The sequence below is a fragment of the Solanum stenotomum genome, chromosome 12, assembly GCF_019186545.1.
Source record: "Solanum stenotomum isolate F172 chromosome 12, ASM1918654v1, whole genome shotgun sequence".
Classification (NCBI taxonomy): domain Eukaryota; kingdom Viridiplantae; phylum Streptophyta; class Magnoliopsida; order Solanales; family Solanaceae; genus Solanum; species Solanum stenotomum.
The window spans coordinates 17,552,006-17,564,210 of record NC_064293.1 but is presented as its reverse complement, the minus strand read 5'-3'; the positions used below and the strand labels follow the sequence as shown (position 1 = coordinate 17,564,210).

General features: G+C 31.3%; 1 protein-coding gene across 1 annotated transcript; it reads right to left on the bottom strand.

The window, feature by feature from the left end:
* Positions 1 to 3,767: 3,767 nt before the first annotated feature.
* Positions 3,768 to 8,453, bottom strand: LOC125847547 (uncharacterized). The gene is made up of 3 exons (XM_049527158.1): positions 8,289 to 8,453; positions 8,060 to 8,132; positions 3,768 to 3,878 (listed from the first exon to the last, which is right to left on the bottom strand). Exons 1-3 carry the CDS (start codon positions 8,371 to 8,373, stop codon positions 3,866 to 3,868), a joined length of 171 nt encoding a protein of 56 aa, XP_049383115.1. The 5' UTR covers positions 8,374 to 8,453; the 3' UTR covers positions 3,768 to 3,865.
* Positions 8,454 to 12,205: the final 3,752 nt, after the last annotated feature.

Below are 12,205 nucleotides of genomic sequence, written 5' to 3'. Positions count from 1 at the left end.
GAACAAATTTTATCATTAACGATATGCAAGTTGTGTCATTAATGAATGAATAGTGTATAAATAATAAATACTACATCTAACAATAAATTTGTATCAGTAAGCATTCTATATTATTACTGAATGAACAGTGTATGAGTGTGTTTCTATATGATTACTCATTAGTTGACACGTGTATGAAATCTATTACTATGACTTTAATATTAAATGTTTGGACATTATATTTAATCGTGGTATGATTTTTATATACAAATGTTATAAATAATAACCAGTACGCTAAACACAAAATTATTATGTTTTATATCAGACCAAAACATTAATATAACCAACAACAAAAAAATAAAAATTATATATAGTCTTAACAAATGAACATTCATTATTTTTGCATAGGATAATTTGAATATGTTTTTCCTGTTATGTCCAACTTGACGACATCTACTACAGGTAATTTTGACCTTTTGAATTTCACATCAGCAAACCCCCTCCATTTGAAAATCGACATAATTCCCTATTTCATTAAAAAAAAAAATTAATTAGTCTCACATTATAAACAAACAATTCGAAATACAAATATCATTCAGACAGACAGAACATTACAAAACAATTTTTATATTCAATCAAAAAACATTTCATACAAATATCATTCAAATAGTACATTCCAAACACTTTCATACTATTTTAATACAAATTTCATACAACAAATATGCGCATTTTTTTTTTACGAAAATACTTCATTAATGTCACACAAATTTATACAAAAATGTCAACAATAAAATTTCAAAATTAATACAACCTTAAAAACATTTATCATACAATTCGTCAAAATTTTAAATAACTTTTTTTTCAGATTACTGGACACGCTTTCATACAAATTTGATACTTTTTTAATATACATTTCATACAACAATAATCATACATTACAAATAGCTATATCTTATCATACCAAATAATTCATTTCTAACTCATTAATTACTTTAGAAATGACAACATCTAATATAACACACTAAAATTTATAATTTAATACCAACTTAAAACACTTGTTATACAATTCGTCAAAAATCCAAATAACTTTTTTTACATCTTACGAAACACATTTTCTTACAAATTTCTTTCCAATAATTCTATTAAATTCATTCATAAATATACAATTACTTTATACTTTAAGAAAAAAATTACACAAAACAATCACAAAAACAGAAAATCACTAATATTATACATTTCACAACAGTTAATACGTATTATGAACAAAACGTATTGTTTATACAAAAAAATATATCACATTCAATATAGTGACGATGTACAAAAACAAAATCACAAAATATGATTTACAGTTTCATTTTTTTTTTTCATTTCACTGAAATCCAAATACAAATAGTAAACAATTAAAAATACTAACCTGAAGGATCCCATCTTTCGCCATGTTTAATTAATATTCATACGTAGTTGTCCATCACAAAAAAAATAGGATTTTTCAAACAAAAAAAAAACTTCAATTTGTCGCCAGTGACAAAATTTCTGGAAGAAAATTGAAGAGAGAAACGTGGAAGAAAAATGGATAAAATCATATTTTTGAATTAATTTTAACAAATTAGAGTGAATTAAGGAAACTGAATATTCTTAATTAGCTTGAGATTCCTTAATTCATGCTAATTAATAATTATCTTAAATTAATTCAAATTTAATTGACACCCCTATTTTCGTTTTTTTTTTTCATTTTTTCCTTATTAATTACATATTATTAATTATTAATTAAAAAAATCATAAATAGATTAATCATATATTAAATAAATGGAAATTGATTTTTAAAATCAGATTTTTGAATTAATTTTAACAAATTAGAGTGAATTAAGGAAACTGAATATTCTTAATTAGTTTGGATCCCTTATTTCATGCTAATCATTAATTATCTACAATAAATTCAAATTAAATTACAGCCCACAATTTCAGTTTTTTACTTNCAATAGTTTTCATAAATTGTGAAACTTCAGCTTCATATCAATCTAATTTCATATTCATGTCTAAATGATCCCTCATATAATCAACTATTTTGTACTTTATTAGTCAAATAATAAGATGATTTATCCTATAAGTAGAGAGTAGAAGAAAAGGAACACATTGAAATGAGTGGTATAGACTATAGAGTGGGGATGTGTTTGATACCAAGGAAAATATATGTTTTGATCCGTTAAAATTTTATTTGAAGTCTATCCAACTAACTTTAGAGCAGGGGATTTCAACCCTGTAAGTTCATTCACCATAAAAAAAAAATTGAAAAGTTATATGTTAAGTAGATATTTAAAAATAATATAATTGAAACATGTTTATTTTGTGGGTGTATTATTTAATAGGTAAATTTAATAAAATATTATATTACAAAATTGAATTAGTCTCATCATGAAAACTTGTTGGGAGATCTAAATTAACAATTTAGTGACAGTAATTTAAAGATCTAACTAAAATATAGAATGACAGAAATAAGAATTACTTATTTAAGTTTACTAAATAAGAATGTCAAGTAAGAAGATTGTGATAAGGTGGATGATATTAATGGTGGGAAGTGGGGCAAATGAAGTCCAGTATCGAAATGGTCAGATGAAAGGTATTGAAATTTCTCAAACCTTAATATTGCTGATAATTTTTTAAATATAAAGCAAAAATTTTAGTAATTTTATTGTCATGTCTTGCCTATGATAATTTTTTGAGCATTATCTTGCTTGGAGCCATGGACAATATAGCTATTTTACTTTGTTAGGGCCTCAAATTGACAAAATTATTCGAAACTTCCAATCAATGTCAGGCAAGTCCTATGTTTTGCAATTTGAAAGTTCGAACCATATTACAAAAGATAGGACTTGCATGACATTGATTGAAAGTTTAAGATAATTGTCAATTTGTTTCCTTAAATTAATGGGATTGAACGTGGGGCGGGTATGGGGTTATTAAATGGATCCGGGTTTGGATTGAAATTTAATTTGTTTAGGTTAATTACAAATAACCCAATGAAATTGTGCCTCATAAGAAATGAGAAATTTAATTCTATTGTTAAATGTAGCTGTAAAAAATAAGGATATTTCAAGGCCAATAGGTTGACATCAAGGGCATTTTAAAGCCGAAAGATAAACGAAGATACTTTTATAGCAAATCTGATAGTTTAAAGGTATTTTACGCCTTTTTTGGTAAATATAAAGAAGCTAAAGTTTATCAAAGAATGTGTGTTGTCTACTAAATACATAATTCAAAAAGAAGATACACTAAAGTTTAATTGCTAGCGTGATGGCTACAACACGAGTGTACAAGCTTGAGAGATATGGAACTACACTGCAGATATATATATAAACTAATAATCATTTTCCCCTCTACTCCTCACAAGGTCCAAAACTGCAAGGCATATTACAAATGGTGACAAAAGAACAAAAACAAGCACAATAAGGGGAGCCACTGAAATTTAATCCACAACTCATTTTAAAATATAATAACAACTAGAGTGAGCCAAATTTATAAGGAATGAAACAACAATGCTTTCTTCAATATTATGTTCGTCATTGACAGAGCTATCAACTCAACACACACATCAAAAAAAAAAAAACTTCACAAATTGATAAGCTAATTGCAAAGCATTCCTCACAACAATCAAGAATTTCAACTTGAATTTCTGATTGATTGTTCGAACTATTACATTAAGTGTCATCTATCGGTAAAGAATAAGAAACGAACAACGTATTTTTCTAGTAAGATGAATTCATACAAAGCCAACTATATCCATGGCACAGAAACAATTTCACAACCTTAAAAGTTAAATGCCAAAAGAGGCATACATATCTGTCTTAGTTATGGTGAAGAATAACGCTCGACACAGCTGGATTAACTTTCACCACATTTGCCTGAGACGAGAAAATTATCAATGATATAAGTAGGAACTCGCTTATAATAACTGATGCAAAATATTGGATATATTTTTCCAGATCTAATAAGGTACACAAAACCATAAAATGGAGTTTCAACAAAGTCACACATTAGTATTCCCAATAAATTACAGAAGTACAAGGCATAGACAGGAAAGTGAAAGAGGGTCTGTGTTTCGCGCAAAAGATCATTTGATCATAAGAAAAATATATTTCAATATTAAAAAGACGTTTCTCAACTCATTTGATCAGACAGCAAGAGAAATAGCCTACAACAGACTAATAGTAATGAACACAAAGTGCAGTAATTCAGGTTAACCTACAACAGAGTACTATGACTATCACAACCAAACCATATGTATTATGTAGTAGTTTCAGTATTATTTCCAAATTCCTTTTTATGGGCTAACAATTTGAAGCAAATTAAGATTCATCTCAATAACATGGGTTACGGGTTCAGGCAAACAAGACTAAAAAACCAATGTTATTTTTCAAACTAGTGATCACTGACAGTCAAACTTTATTTCGCTCACCAGACTAACAATGAGGTTGCTTCAGCTTTCAGTTATATTTCTTCAACCATATTTCCAGACTCACCTATGGTACACCTTCTTTGCTTTTTATTTCCATTTCTTTCTTCAACCACTTACTTAAAACAATCAAAAGGTTCTCACTTTGCCACGGGAATTCCAAAAGCAATCAAAGCGTTCTCATCCCCAGGGATATTGTTAAAGAAAGTTAGGCTCCTTACTGATGCTTTCATTTAAGGCAGGTAAATTGCTGATGCAGCTTTGATTGCTAATGAAGCTCTTGATTGGAAACAAAAAAGTGGGAAGCATGTATTTTTCAAAAGCTGGATTATAGAGAAAGCTTTTGATCAACTAAATTAGTCATATCTTATCTCTATGCTAAGAAAAATCAGGTTTGGTGATAGCCTGATAGGTGTGTCAGATGGATCAAGTTCAGCATCTCTATAGTCAAGTTCTCAGTGTAGGTTAACAGTTCTCCAGTAGGATTTTTAAGGGTCTTAGACAGGGGAACCCTTCTCACCCTTCCTCTTCATCTTGGCTATGGAGGGACATAAAAAAATGTAGGATAAATTTGTTCAAATGAGTTAGTTAAAAGGTTTGAGGCTGGGGCTCTGGGAACTCAATCACTGCCTCTCACTTACTCTAGGCTGATGTACTTTGATATTTTGTCAAGCAGACTTGACCCAAGTTCTAAAACTTGATCTCACGCTCTTAATATTTGAAGCTTCATCAGATCTTCACCTTACATTGTTGAAGAGTGTGATGTATCCGCTTAGTTCAGTGCCAAATTTGACTGAACTGGTAGATCTTTTGTACTTCAGTACTTGTATTTTCCCAACTACCTAGTTGGGGCTTCCATTGCTAAATTCAGAGCTATTGGAATATGGATAGAGTATGAAACTTGGAGAAAAGGCTTGCACCGTGGCAAATGCAGTATCTCTGTGGAAGGTAGACTTGCACTAGTCAACAGTGTTCTGTGGAAAACATCCCTTACACTAGTCAATAGTGTTCTGTGGAAAGCATCCCCACTAACTACATGTCTCTATTCCTATGCCAGGTAAGGTTCTCAAGCAACTGGACAAGATTAGGAGGAATATTCTTATTGGATGTTATGTTTTATATATTTTTTGTCTTTTACTTGGATTTGATGTACTTGAGCTGAGGGTCTTCCGGAAACAGCCTCTCTACCTCCACGAGGTAGTGGTAAGGTCTGCGTACACTCTACCCTCCCCAGACCCCACCTAGTGGGATTCCACTGGGTATGTTGTTGTTGTGTTGTTGTAATAATAGTTCTCATAAAGTCCACTTTGGTGAAATGGACCAAAGTCACTCAACCAATATCTCAAGAGGTCTGGGAATAAGAGACCTTGCCATTCATGACAAATGCATGACAATAACATGGCTATGAATTTTCTCGGGGTAGGTAATAATAGTTCTCATAAAGTCCACTTTGGTGAAATGGACCAAAGTCACTCAACCAATATCTCAAGAGGTCTGGGAATAAGAGACCTTGACATTCATGACAAATGCATGACAATGACATGGCTATGGAGGTATAGCCAGGATGTCTCTGGAAGAAAGTGGTTAAAGCAAAGCATGGAACCTACAATCATTGGTGCACCAAAGTTTCAAGAACACCTCCAGGGGTATGTCTATGGAAAACTATTAGCAAGCTATGGGAGGAATTTTCACAGAATAATTTTTCTCAGTTGGAAATTCTAATATTAGTTTCTGTAAAGATAAGTGGCTAAGCAACTCTGTTCTAATGAAAGCATCCGACTATTCCATCTTTGCAGTGATACTAACTCATCCATTTCTCATTAGCAATGGGAAAGCTGGAACATTATATATAGAAGGAATGTCAATGACGGAGAAGATCTCCTAGGTCTCCTAACAAAGTTGGACAACCCAGTGATTAGTGATGCATCAGAATCCAGATAGTCTGAAATGGGGTCATAGAAAAGAAGGAATAGTCACAGCTAAAAAAGGTTACAATCATTATTGTTCCCACAATGGTATTTGGAAACTGATTTGGAGGACAAAGTTGCCAATGTAGATAAGGTGCTACAACTGGCAAGGACTAACATGGAGCATGCTAGACCCAGGACAACCTCGTCATAAGAAAATTTCAAATTACAACTAGATGCTACATGCCCAAAAATCAGTAGAGTCAATCACTTGCTGCTCCATTGTACAGTTGCAAGTGACATTTGAAATATGTTTTCTTCTATTTGTGGATTTAAATGGGGCATGCCACAAAATCTGAAGTAAGCAGGTGAATGTTGGAGCTCATGGAAAGTTGATAAAGCCATCAGGAAAGTCTGGACTATGAAGCCAGCCAGCATTTTTTGGATAGCATAGATAGAAAGGAATCGCAGATGTTACAAATGGTGTATCAACTCCAAATCACTCTCTCAAGGCTAAATGTGTCCTAGTTCTCTTTAGTTAAAGTAAACTTTCCCCTGTAAATTTCCCTGAATAGTTTCTGGACTTCGTTAGCTCCCTGCACATAGGTTAGTTTTTTTTAGTATTTGGAGCTAACAGCTTCATTAAATTTTAGCATAGTCTCACTTTTTTTGTCCAGACACTGTCCCTTCTTGTTTGTTTTTTGTTAGTTCCATGTCCTAGCATAGACAAATGTACTGGAGCTAACAGTACTTCTTTTGCAACCATTGCATCTTCTTGATGCCAGCAATGCAACAACTTACTTCATCAAAGAAGAAAGTTAGGCCAGGTTACTACCAAAATAATCTGCATCTATTAACAAGGTACTACTAATAAAAATTACTACAAAATAACTTGAATCTATCTTAAATCAGATCAACTAAATCAGGAAACAAGAGAAATATCAGAACTTGGTTTAGCTTTATAGACAATGGTGGTCAATGGAGAACTGGCATAAATTTGAAGAACAACAGGTTGCCAAATGGAGTGTTCATGAAATTTGTTCATTCAGATGTCATGACTTTGCTACTCTGGCTTGACTATTTTTTCCAGCTAAATTCATTTTGACTAATCCATGTATATTAAGTTGCATTTCACTTATGATTTGAACCTAAGACCGTATAATTCTCCTCTCACTTTCTTGACCACTACGCCACACCCTTGGATGCATTCAATGGTTCTTTAAAGGTTTTTACTTTTTCATTTCTGCTGTCGGGGATGGTAAGCTGCTGGGAGTCACAACTTTCGTGAGAACAATTATCCCATCTGCTTTGAACCAAAATCACTACTAGAACATGGTGTTACCTCGTAAGATTCATAGTTAGGTGATCAGAACAGAAAAATGCATCTTTTACAATCCAATGAATTCTCTAAGGTATCAAATAAGAATGCATCTTTTTACAATCCTTCCTCTACATTCATTGAGATTCGACCATATAGACTACAAAATGGCATACATGTATATCACTATGCAAGTTCACTATAATCTATTTTTCAAAATGAAGAATTAAACTTCAAAGCGATAATCAGTTTGCTTTATTGATTTACTAATCACAGTTGCCACTCCTTTCCTACATCCAATCTCCACCATCACACTTATGAACAAAACATACATGAATTTGTGATAGTTGCTGAAAAATTAAACTAATTGCAAGTAATACGGACAAGAGAAAACGAAATACATACCTATTGAAGAGCTCAGAAGCAAATCGAAACCCGTTGTAACACATAAACCATAGCAACACAAGCACCAAAATATCTAAAAAATGTTAAGAACTCCAGATCCAACCAAAATCTGATAACTAAATCACAGATCAGCAAAATGAATTGAAAATCGATAAACTAAAAAGAAATTTAACAGATCTAACAAAATTGATGAACATGAGAAGCAAAAAAACAAAAAAAAAAAGGATACTGAAGAGACAACGTTCCCACCAGTCGAGCATATACAAACCAAAAGTAACGTTGTAGAGATAAATTTTCCGTTGAACCCAATTCATTTTTCTCCGTTTAAGCAGAAAAAATTTGAATTATGAAGAAGAAATGTGATAGCCTGTAATGATGAATTTGCTTGATCCTGCCGCCTTTTAAACACGCTTAGCTGCCTCCCTATTAGAATTTTCCTCTTCCAGTCTCGTTGTCAATTTTTCTTTGTCGTTTTCCGGTGATCAAATTACAAATTACCCCCTTCGAGCAAGAATATTACACATCACCCCTTTAGGAGTCGTTTGGTAACTCAACTTATTCATATACTCACTAATTTATACGACATTTGATAATTAGATAAAAAATAAGTTATCATAATATTTGGTTGATAATTTAAAAATACGCATAGCTAATTTATGTATTGATTTGCATAACTACTTGTATTAGTTATATTGATTATTTCTTATGCAGTGTTTGGTTGATATATTAAATATAACATGCATTGAAATTTTTTTAAAATAAATATTTATTTATAAAAAACCCTCTATAAATTTGACAGAAAGAATACGAAAACGATTTTTAGGGGGCAATTGTGTCTTTAGCACGCTATAATTCATGTATTAACAACATTTGTATTACTAATACAGAAACCATGGATTTTCATATATTAATTATAAATAACTTAATAGGCAAAATGGTCTGGTGGACTCCTGTACTTGTACCCGTTTGTATTGTGAATACTTTTACTTACCCCTTTGTCATCTGAACCCTTACACTTAATGACACACAATATATCAAACCCCTCTGACCATTGACCTTGCTTATGTGACACTAATATGGTTGAGTTGGCAAGAGAGTGAGACCACACGCCTATTAAGACAAGTGAACATCATATTTAAATTTAAAAAATATTTAAATTAGAAGAGTAAAATAATAAACTTAAAAAAGAAAAAAGAAACCCTTCTTCTTCAGCCAACGACCTACTTTTTTCAGCCATCTCCATTTTTATCCAACCCTCTTTTTTTCTTTCTTTCATCTTCTTTAGGTGGTCTGGTACACCAGAGGCGGCGAGGAGCATGTTGGTACACCAGAGGCGGCGAGGAGCATGTTGGTACACTGGAGGCAGCGAGAAATTTTCTGGCCTTCTGGTACACCGGAGAGGATGGAGAGCATAGGGGATCCCTGGTGGTTCGCAGAAGTCGTCGATGGTACGAAAAAAGGAAGACAATGAAGAGGGAAACGAGGATGGTGAGGGGCAAGGAGCTGGTGCGACGGCTTATGATTTTTGGATTTGTGGAGGCTGGAGAAGGAGGAGGTAAGAAAAATGGTGAAAGTGTGCAAAGAAGATGGAGACAAATGAGGGAGAGAGTATTTGTGGTCTCGCCGGCAAGAGGAGTGGTGGCAGCGGCAACTTTCTTCGGCGATTGGGCCATTTCACGGTGAAAACGGTAGATGATGTAGGGAGACCAAAAATTTTAATTTATAAGAATAAATTAAAAAATTTATTTTTGTAAAATTTGCATAAAAACTTTATGACTTTTTGTCCAAAAAGAAATTATTATAAAAATAAAAAATGATGTGGCAAAATTTATCTGACATGGAATGTGACATCAGCGCGATTGAGAGTCACGATGAGTTGAAAGGGTTCAACAGGTTGAGTTTAAATGAGTTCGGGGGTTCAAATGACAAAGGGGTAAGTAGAAGGATTTACAATACAAACGGGTACAAGTACAAGGATCTACCAGACCATTTTGCCTAACTTAATACTCCCTCCGTCCCTATTTACTTGTCCATATTTCCTTTTTTGGTTGTCCCTATTTAGTTGTCCATTTTGACAAATCAAGAAAGGACAACAAATTTTTTCCTATTATACCCTTATTTACACTTCTTGAAAATTGTAAAAGTGTATGTTGTTTCCCTCCAATTTATTTCACTTTAATTCAAATAAGTGGTTGTAATTTTGAAGTGAAAAGTTGTCATAAGGGTAAAATTGTAACTTCACTGTGCTAATCATTGTTGCCTTAATCTGTGTGTCATTTTTAAAGTGGACAACTAAAAAGGGACGGAGGGAGTACCAAATAAAGTGTAATAAACAAGATATTAGTAATACACAAAGCTAGTACATGCATTATTTTTTCTAATACACTCTGTCAAATGATTACTTAATCTTATGTTCTTAAACTAAAGATGTATTAAAAATATCAAAATATCGTTAATCTTTATTTCAAATATATCATGTGAAAAATTATAAAAATATATAATATATAAATACATTTTTTACTTGATTTCAACTCCCAAACTGAGCCACCCATGCCGCAAGCGACAAATTTCAATTCGGCGATAAAGATAAATGTGACGCATTTTCGCGAACAAAGGTAGCATAGTCTCCCGGAGGGTCTCACCCGGCGGACCAGTAAATGTTTTACCTACGCGACAGTCAAACGAGCAAATATATATTTTGTGCAGGTGAGATGCAAGACACAAGACGTTGGTGTCCAAAAAAAAAAAGATTGAATTAAAATGTGTCGATGTCAGTCTTTTATGTAAGAAACAAATGTAGAAGTGAGTTGACAGTTTATCTACAAAGATGTTTGAATAAGTTTACAAGTGGGTTAAATTGATTTATAAATGTTTTAAATTTATTTATGTGTTTGGTAAGCACTTATAAGTTATAAGTTAATATATCAGCTAAAAGTTATAAATAGATCATTTTTCAGTTATAATTTTTGAACTTATAAATATTTTTTTATTTTGATGATATATTTTATTAATTTTTGTTTAATATTTATCCTAAGTCTAAAATATATATTTTTAAAAATGAAACTCTCAACTTTCTCTTTATTCTGTAAATGTCGTTCCTTTTTTATTTTTAATATATGAATACTTTTTGGCAAAATATTCAAAAATATGTAAATCATTTTAATAAAAGAACAATTTATCAGATTTTTTTTAATCGAATATATCAAATGCTTATTAATAATTTCAATACAAAAACTCATATGATTCGAATACATCAAGATCAAGTGCTTATTGATAGTTTCAAATACTTTAATTAAAAACTCATATGATAATTGATTAAATTTGTGGATGTTGAAGAACTTAAATATGAAGTAAACTGAGCTTCTTACTCAAAAGGTGGTGGCACAATGAAGCAACAATGTGTTCTCCAGGGACGTGAAGCACAATCAATGTCTAATTTTTTAAATATATATTTAATAATTTTGACCTTTTAAGTTTTTAAAAGTTATCACTTTAGTCTCCAAGTATAATTTTTTAAAAGAAAAATAAGGGGAACTCTCATTTGAAGATACAATTTTTTTAGTTTTTTTTTTCTCTAGAATTGGGTACAATTTCTTTGAGATATAATTTCTGTTATTTTTTTGTTTTTTTAGTGTTTGGTATAAATTCTCCATGTTGCATATTCTACGATTAAATAAAACTTTGATGTTTATAATTGGATCTTTTATTTTTACGTCTAACCTAATATACTTAGAGCATGTTTGGATGGGCTTTTAAGCTGGTCAAACTGGCTTAAAAGCCAGTTTTTGACTTATTAGAGTGTTTGTCAATTATCAAAGTGACTTATTTTAAGTCAAAAATGACTTATTTTAAGCCAAAAGCTAAAAGCTAGGGGAGGGGAGCTTCTTCTTTTTTTAACTTAAAAATCTTTTTATGTTGACCAAGTATATTACCTTTTTGCCCTTAATTCTTTTTATACAATTTTCAAATTGCCCATATTGAATTATTATTATTATTTTATTATTATTATTATTATTATTTTATTATTATTATTTTATTTTTTTTAATTATTATTATTATTTTATTTTTTTATTATATTTTTTTATTTTATTATTATTATTATTATATTATTATTATCATTATTATTATTATTTTATTATTATTATT

Bases quoted from the DNA above. Each gene is read 5' to 3' on its own strand.
- LOC125847547 (XM_049527158.1), bottom strand. From the start codon at position 8,373: ATGAATTGGGTTCAACGGAAAATTTATCTCTACAACGTTACTTTTGGT. The intron at 8,133-8,288 runs GTATCCTTTTTT...AACATTTTTTAG, and splicing joins GTGGGAACGTTGTCTCTTCA to ATATTTTGGTGCTTGTGTTG.